The sequence below is a fragment of the Melozone crissalis genome, unplaced genomic scaffold, assembly GCF_028551555.1.
Source record: "Melozone crissalis strain CALT ecotype California unplaced genomic scaffold, PUWL_Pcris_2 ptg000023l_1, whole genome shotgun sequence".
In the NCBI taxonomy this organism is placed as follows: domain Eukaryota; kingdom Metazoa; phylum Chordata; class Aves; order Passeriformes; family Passerellidae; genus Melozone; species Melozone crissalis.
Genome location: NW_026535801.1, coordinates 3635629 through 3649844, shown reverse-complemented (window position 1 = coordinate 3649844; position 14216 = coordinate 3635629). Strand labels below are relative to the sequence as shown.

The 14216-nt window shown below is 46.1% G+C and overlaps 1 protein-coding gene across 10 annotated transcripts in view; it reads left to right on the top strand.

The window, feature by feature from the left end:
- The window catches only part of AGAP1 (ArfGAP with GTPase domain, ankyrin repeat and PH domain 1), a 321395-nt gene that overhangs the window by 227962 nt on the left and 79217 nt on the right, over positions 1 to 14216 (top strand). For 7 of the 10 annotated variants that reach the window (XM_054277889.1, XM_054277883.1, XM_054277881.1 and 4 more), the window contains one exon: positions 10095 to 10256. The exons of the other annotated variants lie outside the window; for them this stretch is intronic. In XM_054277889.1, coding sequence (XP_054133864.1) covers positions 10095 to 10256 — 162 coding nt within the window. The remainder of the gene's footprint in view (positions 1 to 10094; positions 10257 to 14216) is intronic. 10 annotated transcript variants of the gene reach the window in all.

Sequence of the window (14216 nt, the reverse complement as noted above, 5' to 3'; positions counted from 1 at the left end):
GATTCTGTGTAGCTCAGACATTTGACAGTCTTAGAGTCTGAAAAATGCATTCTCTTCTCTGGTTTTGTATTAGAACCATTATTTTGAATCATTGCATAAAAACATTTTAATGTAATATGTAATACTGGAGATGATCACAGCTCTGGACAAGGGAATTCTTCATCAGGGAGGCTGTCCTGTAATCTCATTTGTATTTAGAAGAGTGTAAGTTTTAAAGGTTTTTATTTTGCATGTTTGCAGTTTAAGGCTGCTTTAATCTGAAATGTTTGCAGTAATTGCAGGGAATTAAATACATGAGCTGGATTCACACAATATCCTGCAGGAGGTTGTGGACTTGGAAAATAAAATCACGTTTGCAGAGAACATTATAAATCGAGAGACACACTCTCAAGTAAACATAGAGGAAAGACATAATACTGCAAGAGCAGAATGTGACATTTTATAAACTCTTTGATTCAAGTAGTGTGCCTTAACAAATTTCATAAGCCCACTGAATTCTGTATTTAAGGACTTTATAAGGAAGACGTAAGGAGGGAAATAAATAAGCTTCCCAAATCAGCAAGCTTTTATTTTTCCTTAATCTTTTTATCTTAGTGTAAATAAGCTCAGTTTATTTAATAATGTAAATTCTAAATTTATTTTAAGTGCTGTAAAGGTTTAAACACGAAGCTGAGAAAGCGAAATGTTCATGTCCCAGGGGAGTAATTCCTGATTTGAGGATTTCTTTGCACATCCACATTTCACAAGTTCCAGCAGATGCTTCTAACAGTCCCATCCTTGTTTAATGTTTAATGTTACATTCTTGTTCAGTGTGCAGCCAGGAGTGCAGTGCTTTGTTTTGTGAGGTCTGGAGGAAGAGTGTGCAAGAAACACACTCAGTGCTTTTATCCCTTGTTGGGCCTTAATGAAGTTTCTGTTTCAATTAAGAGCAGAGCAGTTGCCTCCTCAAGCGTGGCTGCTGCCAGGCTGGGTTTCTGCCCAGCCCACATCAGAGCAGTGGGTTTTGAGGGATGTTGTGTATTCCTTACCCATGGAACCCAACACTTCAAAGCTTGGGTTTTTTAGGGATGTTGTGTATTCCTTGCCTATGGAACCCAACACTTCAAAGCCACCTCAGAGCGCTCGCGGCTCGGGGAGTGAAAGAAGCCTCTGTGCAGGGCCCTGGCCACAACCTGGGGATTGTTGGGGGCCAGCTGGAGCTCAGAGCTTCCCTTGCTGCAGGTGGGAGAGCTTCCCCTCCCTTTCAAGTGCCCTGGCCCTTCATTTGTCACAGTTGATCTCATCCCTTCATGCAGCTGGGCTGTGAGCAGTATCCAGTGCACCGGGGGCTTCTCTGAGGAAGGGCCCCCACTTATTTGTCCCAGAGCTAGAAAGAAGGCTTGATTAAAATTGGAAATTAAAAAAAAAAAGTTTGTGGATGGTAGTTACGCCACCTGACACCTCTGAAAGACAGAGCTTTGTGTTTTAAGAGCTTTGCTTTTCAGCTCTGGGTGTCTGCGATAGGAAAATGTTTGATTTTGCCTTTGATTAAGAGCAGGCTTGGTGTTGCTGCCATTATATCTCTTCCTTTCTGACAGTGCTGCTCATGGCATACATTACCAGGAAAGCCTTAGCTTTTTCCTGCCTAGCATGATGCAATTAACAGCCAATTTGCTATACAGCAATTATTCAGCTTTAATTGGAAAATGTTAATAGTGAAAGTCCCTTGATTTTTTTTTTCCCTTCCAAAACACTGATATTAGGGCTTGTCACTGAAGTCTCGTGGACTGACAGTGGAGAGTTTCCTAACCTCTTCTCAATTACCACAGAGTGGGTTTGAAGCTTGAAGTTATCCACAGGTTATACAGACGGAAGGTTAAAGTACAGGAGTAGAGACGAGACATCTTTCTGGCTCTGAGCATCCTTTGAAGAGAGTCAGTTCTTCCTCTCTGTCTTACTTTGCCTATCTTGAAACACAAGGTAAATATTTTAGTAGGAAGTGATTCAGTAAGCCATGGATTCATTATTTTCCAAGTGCCTGCTGACCTGCAGGCTCTATTTCAAAGCAAAATGTTGTTAATTGAGGATATTTTTTTATGCAATGAGAAGACAGCGCTGATGGTTAGATCAGGGTGGAGCTCTGCCCCCCTCTGTGTAATTAAGGTGAATTTAAATGCATCTCATTTTGATCTAAAATAGAATTTGTATGTGTCTGACCATGATGGAGCTTGTTCACCCAAAATGTGTTCTTTTAGTGTTCTCCAAGGGTCTGTTTGTTCCCCGTCACCGTTCCTGGGGATGGTCCTGGTGGATTTGCCACATCCGGGGTGCTGCAGTTGGCAGCTGTTCCTGAGGTGCCTGATCATCTACCTGGCTTCAGAAAGGGGACATAGAAACCAGTTACAACATGAATAATAGAATCACAGAAATGTGAATAATTGAATCACAAACAAAGTGGTTTGGGTTGGAAGGGCCCTAAAGACCCTCCTGTCCAACTTCCACTTGGACCAGGCTGCTCCAAGCCCCATCCAGACTGGCCCAGACAGACCAGACCTGACCTGGAATTGAACCAGGAGCTTCTGCCCTGAGGTGTGTCTTCAAAAGGACCACCCATCTCCTTTCTCCCTCGTGGGGAGGGAGCAAATTCCCTGAAATGAGTAAGGTACCTGCAGTGAATCCCCAGAATTTCTGCCTTCTGTGCTGTTTCCCCTCTCTGTTCCACATCCCAGCTGATGGCTGGGGGAAGCAGTGACACCCACAGCCTTGCACACCCCCTTGGCAGCAATTCAGGGTGACACCACACAGGGCTCACAGGGCTGGTGCTGCCCAGTGAAAACCTCCTGCCACAAGAATTAGGGATACTCTCTGTACATCTCAGCTGCAGGTCTGTTCAGCAGGAGCCACCAAGTTACTTTGCCTAGGGTGTGGTGGCATCCTGCAGCATCCCAGACTGGCTTCTCTTTCCTGCTTTGTTGTCCTCATGTGTTCAAACAACTTGTCAGGCTTGATCTTTCCACAGGGCATCCAGAGCAGGGATGTGTCTGTGTAATGGGGGATGAGATAAATTAACAATCCCTGCTCGCTCAGGGAGCAGTTTGCATCATCCCTGCCCCTGACCCAAACCTGCTGCAGGCAAGATGTGTGGAGGAAGATTAGGATCTCATCCCCAGTTCACGTTCTCAGGTTGCAGGTCCTCTAAAACACAGTCTTTGCTTTGCTTGTCACCATCCTGGCAGCACAGGAGAGAATTGTGTAGGAGCAGTTGTGTGCTCTCCTTGTGGGAGCTGCTGAATTCCTCCTGGAAACGAGGAGCTGCCTTTGAAAGGGAGCTTCTTTTCTTCCTAGCCATCCTTCAACTTCCAGGGAGCAGGATGCTGTTTTGCCAGCACTCTAATGTGTTGCTCCTTAGGAGGGAAAATGTACTTTTGTGGGGTTTTTTTAAGCTCTATTGTTGCATTTTCTGCTCTCGTGCTTCCTTTATGATGGCCCAACATTGTGCATTGCTAGGGAATGAGCTGGAGGTGATGTGTCTTCCCTTTAGATAAGGGAGATGGTAATGAGGGTCTTTCCAAAATTACTGAAGCTTTCCAATATCTGTGCCTGAGCATCCTGAGGCTGATTGTCTCTCCCAAGGCTGTGCATGCTGTCCCTCCCTTGTCACAGAGCAGAAGGGTTGCTCGTGCCCTGGGGTCTGGAGGTGCAAGAGCCAGAGCCTCCAAAAGCAGGCAGATCCCTCTCCTGCTGCCTAGAAGGAACTTTTGTTTTCCTTGTTTAATTGAAGTTGCTCTCAGAGGAAAGGAGTGGTTCAGTGGGGCTTCCTGAGGATGACAGGACAGCTTTGAGATTTGCAGGCTCTGGGCAGAAGGCTGCAAAAATGGGAGATGCCATGGAAAGGGAAGGCTCCCAAGGCTCCTTGATGTCCATCCAGAGCCTCCTTTAATTTCCTTCAGTGCAGCAGGTTAATTTAAGCCCTCCATAGCTTGAGTGCCTGAGCTGGGCTCAGCTCAGCAATGACCAGATGCACCTAATTCCTCCAAAGATGTGAGCTCTCTGTACCTGACAAATATTTGCCTTTTCTTTTTCATCCTGGAGGCTGCAGTCTCATGCCCACCCCTTCTCCCCCACTCCCAAGTGTTTATTACATCCAGGGACTTGTGCCAAGCTGCAGTTCTGACAGGATTTTAATGTCAGTCCTGTACATCTGCACTGTGAGATTGCTGCATCCCTTCACTTCGGTCTGAGGCAGAGGAGGAACATAAAGAACTTGATAGAACATTTATGGTAATAGCTGTAAAGGGAAGCTGGAGAGCAGTGGATTTCACAGCCAGAAAAATCTCAGCTCAGGGAAATGGGTCTGAAATACAAACTACAGATAGTTATAGTCTCTGTTTAAATAAAAGGATTGCTTTTCTCACCTTTATTTAAAACACATGTGTGGAAGATGAAAGTGTCCAGCTATTTTTTTATTATTCAGTCCACCAGCTACCGACATCTTTGCCTTATTTCATTTCAGCACTAATGGCACAGTGAAAGTTCTGAAACACCCTCTTTGGATTCAGCCTTCCTTGGGTCTCAGCAAAGATTCCTGCTGCAGGCAGAGCTGTTGCTGTTGTTTTCGTCATCAGCCCTTTCTCTCTGCTCCTGAACCCGGTGCTATTAATTGTGTTGCTGCTTCTGCTCTTTAATTGATCCCATTCACCGCTCCCGCTTTTGTAACGTCTGACTTCTTGTCACTTGGGCAAATCAAAAACCCAAATTAATCAATCTCCAGCCACTTGAGAATAAGGCCGTGTTGGGGAGCTGGGCTTGACAAAAAAGTCTAATTTCACTTTGAAAGCCTGTTGGAAAATTTTAACAAGAAGATGCAAGAAAAATGTAAACCAGATCAAGCTCGACTTTGGTCTGCGGAGAATAGCGTCACCTGTTGAGTTTGTTTCAAGTTTTTGTAAATAGGTGATTTGACAAAAATATGAAATAAATCAAAAGGCACGGGGATAGAAGGGGTCAGAATACGCTTGGTTCCTCTGCAGATGGTTACACAGGAGAGAGGGTTGTGTGTGTGACACAGAGAATAGCAGCCGTGGGCCAACGCCGAAGCTCCGCTCTGGGACTTTTGTGTCCCAGCCTTTGTGCTGTGCTATTCCCGTCCCTCACACCTTGCCTCTTCTCCTGCTTTTCCCACCCCCAGCTCCTTTGCCCTGGCCTGGGGTGCTCATCCTGGCTGATTGGCCCTCGTTTCCTTGGCCTCCTTGGTTCCTGTGCTGGCATCTCCTGCACCTCTGCTGCAGGTGCTGAAGGAGTCGTATCTCGGACGGGTTTGGTGAGGGGGCTTGGGAATTCTGGATGCAAGGAAGTTGTTTTTCTGTTCTAGGGGCACCAGGAAGCACAGTCTGGGTTTGGATTGAGTTTCAGACAGCTCAGAATTGGGAGTGTTCATCTGGAGAGGGGAAGGCTCCAGGGAGAGCTCAGAGCCCCTTGCAGGGCCTAAAGGGGCTCCAGGAGAGCTGCAGAGGGACTGGGGACAAGGGATGGAGGGACAGGACACAGGGAATGGCTCCCACTGCCAGAGGGCAGGGATGGATGGGATATTGGGAATTGGGAATTGCTCCCTGTGAGGGTGGGCAGGCCCTGGCACTGCCCAGAGCAGCTGTGGCTGCCTCTGGATCCCTGGAAATGCCCAAGGCCAGGCTGGATGGAGCTTGGAGCACCTTGGGCTAGTGGAAAGTATCCCTGCCCATGACAGGGGTGGGATGAGATGGTCAATTGGGTCACTTCCAGTCCTGTGATTCAATGATGATTCTGTTAATTTTCCACTCTTTTCAAATCCAGGAGGACACTCACAAAGTCCTTAGGGGGCACAAATGGAGTTGTTCTTGAGATCCATTTGTCAAGCACATGCAGCTCCCAAATAGCAAAATAATAGAAAAGATAGGAAGTGAGAATTGTTACCTTTTACAAAATATTTTTAACACTGGGAGAGGATATGAAATTGTTTCAAACAGCAAATAAAGCCCAGTACAACAGCACAGCTCTTGAGACTCTTCTGAGGATTGGTTTTCATTTAATGTTCTGTCTCTTGACTCTGGGTTGTAGTTGTAGACAAAGTGTTTCTTGTGTTCCACCCCTCCTTTCTTCTACCACAGTTTGTCATACTTGAAAGGAATTTCTCTCATGACCATAATTGCAAAATGGATCTTGGAGAGAGGCAGACATGGCACTTGCCTTGTGGAGTAAAAGCTGCATTGGCTTTTTTGTTTTGTTTGGTAAATTCTCACAAATGAGGGCTGGACTTGCACAAGCAGAACAGTCTCTGTCTTAATCCACTTGTCCTGCACCTGCAGAGAAAAATCCCCATGTGAAGAGCAGAGGAGTGGGGTTTTTATGTCCCATCTCTGCATAACTCGAGGGGTGTTTGGTCACCAAGGGTCACTTGTTGCTTTTGGGCATGGAGTGAGATACTGCACATACTTATGAACCTGGAAGTGTCCAAGGCCAGGCTGGGCAGGGCTTGGAGCAGCCTGGGACAGGGAAAGGTGTCCCATGGCAGGAGTTGGGGTGTAAGGTCCTTCACAAGCCAAACAATTCCATGATGTGGCTGTGTCAGCTCTCCCTTCCAGCTGAAGGAGTTAATCCTGGCCCTGGGGAGGGATGGAGGGCACGAGGAAGGCTCCTGGCAGCTGGGACACAGCGTGGGCATCTCTGGCTCCCTCCTGGAGGTTGCAGCAGCAGCAGGCGTGGGCTGAAACACGAGCATGCTCCGTTTGGGGGGAGAAGGCATTTTCCAGCAGCGCTTTGCTGCTCATCACTTCAAAGCAGTCACAAAAAACGAGGCTGTGCCGGCCAGGACAAGCCCAGCTCCGTGGCAAGGGGAGAGTTTTGTCCTCGCTGTGGTGTCATGGAGCTGTGCACCCTGCAAATGATGACCATCATCAAGGGAAGCTGTGCCCCTGCAGTCCATCAAGAGGCACAGAGCTAATGATGGGCTGGGCAGATAATCGGGGGAGAGTTAATTGTAAGGTTCGATATGGCATCTTGTCAGCAGAGATAAGTTGTCACGTTTTCCACTTGAGCTGAAACTAAATGATTGTAAAATAAGTTATGAGTGTCCTTGGGCCTGTCTGCCAGAATGATGGCTAAGAATACATTCCTGGCCCATCAGTCTCAAGCAGCCCGCTTGATATTTATGCGAACTGAATGTTATTTTATTCCCCCTCTAGTCATGCTTGTCAGCTTCCCGAGTGAAAAGTGAAACTGCTGCTTTGACTCATACTTCAAGTATTGAAGCTCGGAGAGGCTGCAGATTGTTATTATTATTACCAGTATTATATATTTTTTCGGGTGTGTGTTGAACATTGATGCCCGATTGGGAAGAACTAATGGCTGACATTGAGCGTGCGGGATGGCTGCAAAACAGCCCATCCCGGCCCAGTGGAACGCAGCTTATGGCTTCCAGTGCCTCTGTCAAAGCTGCTTGAGATGGGGAGTAATGAGGCGCTTGCTTTTTTAATTTGCCATGCCTTTATCCTTGCCTTTTATCCCCCCTCCTCTTTTTTTTTTTATTTTTTTATTTTTTTTAAATATATATTTAATAGTGCTGGCAGTGGTCGTCTGTTCTCAGGCGTGGTAATTGATACCAAATAAAATGCATTATTTGTATTCAGTCAGGAGGATGAAATTGCATTCAGCGGGCTGAAGCCTGAACTCATTTACAGTTTCCCCAAGCCCGAGCTTTCAGGAGCCCTCTTTTCAATTTGAAGAATACCTTGTCAGGCACGAGAAGGAGTGGGAAATGGGAGAGCACAGCGTGGAAGCCCGGTGCCTTTTGATTGCTCATATTTTAAAGCAGGGCAATGTTAAATAACTCCCATCCTCAAAGGGTGGGCTCGCAATCCGGCGATCCGGGGCAGCGGCGCGACTGACTCGGCTCCCTTCGTGAGGGACCAACCTTCCTTGCTGCTCGAGGGGGAGGGAGAGCTCCAGGCTCCCACTTGAGAGCAGTTTGACCCAAGGACAGCAGGTGATTACCTGGAAGGGGCTGGGGATGACGAGGATTTACCACGGGAGGTTAATTCTTCAGCTCCGCGACGCCGGGCGTCAGCCCCGTACGGCCCTCATTTTTCAGAGCTCTCCAGCAGGTTTTGTTGGGGGGATTTACGGCCTGGAAATTAGACAGAGCTGCCACCAGTGAGTGGATGCAGCCTGATGGGTTTTAACAGGGTGTATTCTGTGCTGCTGCCTCAGGATTGCGGGGGTTTTTCCACCAGGTGCATGCGGGTGCAGGAGGGGATGAACTCGGATGGGTGTGATTGTTTCAAAGTGAAAGCTGGGAATGAGGTGGGGGGGAAATGAAGCATTTGGAATCTTAGAATCCCAGAAAGGTTTGGGTTGGAAAGAATATCAAGCATCACCTGGTTCTGACACCTCAGAGAGGGACACCATCCACTGTCCCAGGTTGTTCCAAGCTGGGCTTTGGGCACTCCCAGGGATGGGGCAGCCACGGTTTCTCTGGACAACCTGGGGGTTTTCTCCTTCTTTTGAAGTCTCACCACTGGAAACCTGCAGAGTCAAGCTGGAGGTCACTACTTGGGGCTGGCAGAAACCCCAGTGCAGCTGTGCTCACGCCTTTGTGTTCCTGGCACCCTCTTCTGCACCTTCTCCTGTGCCATGGATCCAAAGGGATCTCTGTCCCCTTTTCTGAGAGAATTCCCACCAGGATTTTCACCTGACTTTCATCTCCCTTCTCTCCTGCAGAGACAGCAAACTCTGCCACTTGCACCAGTTGTGGGTCAAATCCTTAAAATCTCCTACACTGATACAGGGTAAATACATCCCCATGATTCCCTTTTGGGGTTAAATTCTTGGGAGCTGGTTTCAAGCTAGTGGATGCAGGGAAAAGAACAGAAATCCTTAATATAAAGATTAATGTTTGGTTTGGTCTCTCTTGCCAGGCAATTAGCTACATAATTCATCCCCCACTAATAACTTAGAGCACAACTGTGCTTAGGGGGTAATTAGTAAATAAACTTTATTAGGAGGAAAAAGAAAGCAAAATAAGTTGGCTTTTTTCAAAGAGGCAGTTCTGTGGGAATTTAACTATGCAAAAAGAATCAAAAGCTAATTTTTTAATAATCTTTGGCTTGATATTTTTCTGACATATTAAGTTAAATGCACTCCTGTTATTACACTTAAGCTTTATAATAAGAATTTTTATTCTTTTTCCCTGTGTCTACTGTTCTGAAACCAATCACCAAGTATTTAACCCCAAAAGGCAATAATGGGAAGGTATTTGCTGAATATCTGTCTGGGAGATTTTAAGGATATGGCACATAAATGCAGTCCTGATACTGCACTAAGGTGCAATATGGTATTTAAGCAAGGTTCTGGAAATGGCTTCACTTTCCATAATAGCAAGCACTTTCCTTTAAGTGTAGGTTTTATGTGGAATTTTATAATTAAAATCCAAACCAAGCCAGTAATTAAACAAAAATCACATTACTAACCTTGGGGGGAAATCCTGGATTAAGGTTACTTGAATATTTACTATGTGGAAGGACCCAAGTTCTTAAAATTGTTGGAGTTAATAAAGCAGGAAAGTGAACAGAGTAAGGTGGGATTATTTATTTTCCTTGGGAGCAGGTAGGAAGTGTGGAGCAGGTAGGAATTTATCACACAGTTTTTACCTGTACCAGGTGCACATTACTTACCTTATTTCCCACCTTTACTGCCATCACCAGCTTTTCAGTGAGTGTCTGTCTGATATTAATGACAGCAGAGAACATCCAGAGGATCCAGGGATATCTCTGTTTATGCATTAAAATGTCCAAGTGCTACACAAATTAATTTGAGGCTAGGGAGGATCTTTGGAGGAACTAGAAGCAATAAAGTGCTTTCCCATTGTTTTTGTGCATTCCAGCTGGCCTGCCCCTAAAATTGCTGCCGAGTCCTGTTAATCTAAGAGGACTTGGATCCGTTTTTTGGAAAAAACAATGGACATTGTTTGGAGAATCTCCTGAAGCAGCTCAAGAACGTATCTGCCAGCAGCCAGGGGTTGTAAGCTTGGACTGTAACCATCACCTCCTTTCAATCTCACAGCATTTTGATCTTTTCTGCTGCAGACACGGGCCTGGGAGATTCAGTGTGCTCCAGCCCCAGCATCTCCAGCACCACCAGCCCCAAGCTGGACCCCCCTCCTTCCCCCCACGCCAACAGAAAGAAGCACCGCCGGAAGAAAAGCACAAGCAACTTCAAAGCTGACGGCATCTCGGGCACGGCTGAGGGTAGGTCCCCATCCCAGTCCCAGGCTGAATCCTGGAAATTGGGCCTTTCCAAGGAGTGGTGTTAGTTCAGCACCTGTCACTGGAGGGCACGAAATAACACCGCACACATACAGCTCTTCCAAAGTGAAAAGGGAATTTTTTTATTTCTGACCCCAGGATTTATCGATTTCCAGAAGTGACAGTGGATTGGAGGGTCACAGTGCCACCTCTCCACTGACACTGGGCAAACCAACAGTCCATCAAAAATTTCTCCTCCTTCATAAAAGAATGCAAAACAATGAGTTATTTACAGAAAGTGTAAATAACTTATTGTTTTGTATTCTTTTATGGTGGAGGAATGTAAACATGAGAAGACTTAGCAAATCTTTAAAAACCAAGGTGACAAATACCAACCTCGGCTCTGAATGCACAGGAGAAAGGGAATTGTGAGAAATTAAAGTGTGAGCTTGTGAGGATGGAGCTGAAGCAGCTGAGGCATCACAGTGGTGAATTCAGCTGCCTGCAATGTGTTTAGAACTTTTTTTTAATAAATCAGAGTCCCCAAGTTAGTATGGAGCATCATTTAGCTGTTGAGGTAAGGAAGAGGCACACTTGGAAGGTTCACAAGGAGGAAAAATTCAGGTTCACTCCCCAGCCCACGGATCACGTCAGAACTTGTGTGTTTTTTTCAGTATTATTAAATCTTGTGTTATCACATCTCCTCAGGCACATCCTGAGCTCTAGAATGGCCAACACTTCTGATGCCTCTCATTGTTTGAATATTCAGCTGCTTGTGGAAAAGCTTGTGTTATTTGAGGATAAAAGGGAAAAGGGGAGAGTTTAAATGTTTGGGTTCTTTTTTTTACGAGCCAGAAAGCAAAAGCCAAAAAGAACTTCTTTTTCTCCCTTAGTTTAGCTTACTATTTCCACACTGCTGTAGCTGTTCAATGCCCTTCTGAAGGGGTAACAATGTGTACAGGAGCCAGGTATGATATAAAACATGCTTGCAGCTTTAGAAAAGAAGAAAAGAAACATGCTAGGATTCAACCAAAAGAGCTCCAGAAAAAGAAAGATGAACAAGGGTGGTTGGAGGGCTCAGAAACTGGGGAGTCAACACATAAGGAGAGATGAAAAAGGGAGACAATGGAATAACATTGTGGGAAAAGGGGAGTGTTGAGTAAGAAAAAGATGTGGTTGTAAGCATGGGAGAGTAAAAAACAGCTAATTCAGTATCAAAGAATGTTGGAACAAGTTCTGAAAAAAGGATGACAATTGCAGACAGCTGAAGAGACATTAAAAATAGATGTGATAATAGTATACAACTGAGAAGGGGCATGTTAACTACTACTTAGTCATCCTTATTTTCCATTTATTTAATTTCTCAATTGCACTTCTATCACATCCGGAATTTATTTCCCTAGCTATCTATACAAATCCTTTTTTAAAAAGCCATCAGCTTTTTTTCATAACAGCTCCTGTTGTGTTCTCTTTCCAGTCATTTAACTATCTTTGCTGTTAGTTTCCCCCTAGTTTATGGCCCGAAGCCAAATTTTAGTTCAACCTTTCATTTTTAATTTGTCCTTTTCTTTTTATTTTTCTTTTAAAGAAACCCTTTTACACCACTTATTTTCAAACCTCAATGGCAAATTACAGAGGGGATTTTTCAGAGCTTTCACCATTGGCCCAAGAATATTTTGTTGAAGTCAAAATGAATCAAGACCAGCTGGATATCGAGAGCCTTTGAAAAATCTCTTTCTGAGCAGTTAATAGGTGTATGTTTTCTTTCTCCTGGGGAGATTGTTTTCACAAGGCACTGGAGCCTGTGTGGTCCTGGGCTGCAGGCACAGACCCAGAGGGAGCAGTTTGCACGTGGCTCTCTTGTCCCTGATGTCCCTGTTCTGATTGCAGAGTCCATCCTTCATCCTCCTCGGTCTCCTCTTCCTCTCCTCATCTTCCAGCATCACACTGTGTTACCTGAAATCCTCTTGCAATAGCTCAACAAAACTGTCCCCTCTCATGGAAATGGGATCAGTGTGCTCCCAGAAAGGCAGGAGGTTGTTGGCAAGCAGCAGCTCAGTAACACCCAGGGAGCTCAAAGGGTAGAATCATTTAGGGTGGAAAAGCCCTCTGAGATCCTCCAGTCCAGCCATTCCCCAGCACTGCCACGGCCACCACTCATCCCTGTCCCCAGGTGCCACATCCTCACATCTTCTAAATCCCTCCTGGGATGGGGATTCCACCACTATGCCAGGGCTGGACAGCCCCTTCTGTGAAGAAATATTCCCCAGTTTCCACCCTGAGCCTGTCCTGGCCCAGCCTGAGGCCGTTCCCTCTGCTCCTGTCCCTGTCCCCCTGGCTGTCCCCTCCTGTCAGGAGCTGTGCAGAGCCACAAGGGCCCCCTGAGCCTCCTTTGCTCCAGGCTGAGACCCTGCCCAGCTCCCTCAGCCCCTCCTGGGGCTCCATTCCCTGCCCTGGACACTCTCCAACAATCCAACCCCTCCTTTTACAGTGTTTGTGCCTCTGCATGAGCCCATCAGCTTCCTGTCACCTGCCTCTTCTCACATGTCTTCTGAGGCAGAAGGTTCACTCTGCTGGGTGGAGAGAAGAGTGTTCTGTTCTGTTTGGGACTTAGCAGTTGTGTCTCAGGAGTATCATAAAATGCAGGTCCACCAACAAGGGCAGGAATGTATCTGATGCATCTGATTCCATCTTATTAGAAGGCTAATTATTACTTTATTACACTATATTATATTAAAAAATATTATACTATACTGAAGAATACAGAAAAGATACTGAATGCTAAAAAGAGAATAATGAAAACTCCTGACTCTCTCCAGAGTCTGACACAGCTTGGCCCTGATTGGCCAAAGAGCCAAAACAACTCAAAAATGAGACTAAAGTCAAGAGCACATTTCAAACTCTACAGTTACAGCCACCACACCACCTTCCTGTGGAGCTGAACATGCAAGTGTGTTACAAAATGCAGTCAGGTATTTAAGGGACTGGCACATCCAGGAAGGGGTCCCATAAGGGACTGGCCCCAGGCAGGAATGATGAATCTGACTCCATGTTCTCAGAAGGCTCATTTATTACTTTATAATACTATATTATATTAAAGAATGCTGTACTATACTAAAGAATACAGAAAGGACACTTATTGAATGCTAAAAAGATAATAATGAAAACTCCTGACTCTCTCCAGAGTCTGACACAGCTTGGCCCTGACTGGCCAAAGAGCCAAAACAACTCACAGCAGAGCCCAATGGAACAATCACCTGTGGATGAACAATCTCCAAACACATTCCACATCAGCACAGCACAGGAAAAGCAAATGAGAGAAGAATTGTTTTCCTTTTCCCTGAGGCCTCTCTTGCTGCTTTTCACCTTCTTAGGAGAAAACCCTGAGTGAAGGGATTTTCCAGAGGATGTGGATGCCACACAGGCAGGCCTCCGTGGCTGTTAAATTCTTTCATTTCACACCATCCTCTTTCACAGCCCTGCTGCTGAAAAGCAGCACTTTGGCCACAAGAGCAGAATGAGGAGTTCTCTCTGGGCATGCCAGGGCTCTGGGCATCCTTCAGCAGACAGCTAATCTGGCTGGTCCTTGAATCCTGGAATCCTTGGCAGGGCTGGGAGGGGATGGCTGACAGCGAGGACAGACAGCCTCGTCCGTCAGCGCGACTGAAGGAGAAGCAATGAGGCGTGCTCCAGCTCCTGTCCTTTTAGGAGAAGGGCATCTCACAAAGAGTGATAGTGGCTGGAGATTGCCACTAAGGACGTCCTAGCAAGACTCAGAAAGGCTGGGGGGGCTGCTCTGCCCAAATCCTGGCAGTTTTGGGCTTTTCTGGGAGTTGTGTTGGTGTGAGGCAGAGCCACCAAATCATTGAGGTTGGAAAGGGCCTCAAGGATCCTCGAGTCCAGCCAGGCTCAGGCTGTGCTGGGTGTTTTCTCCAAGCAGTTGAATGTCAGAGGAGTTTAGGT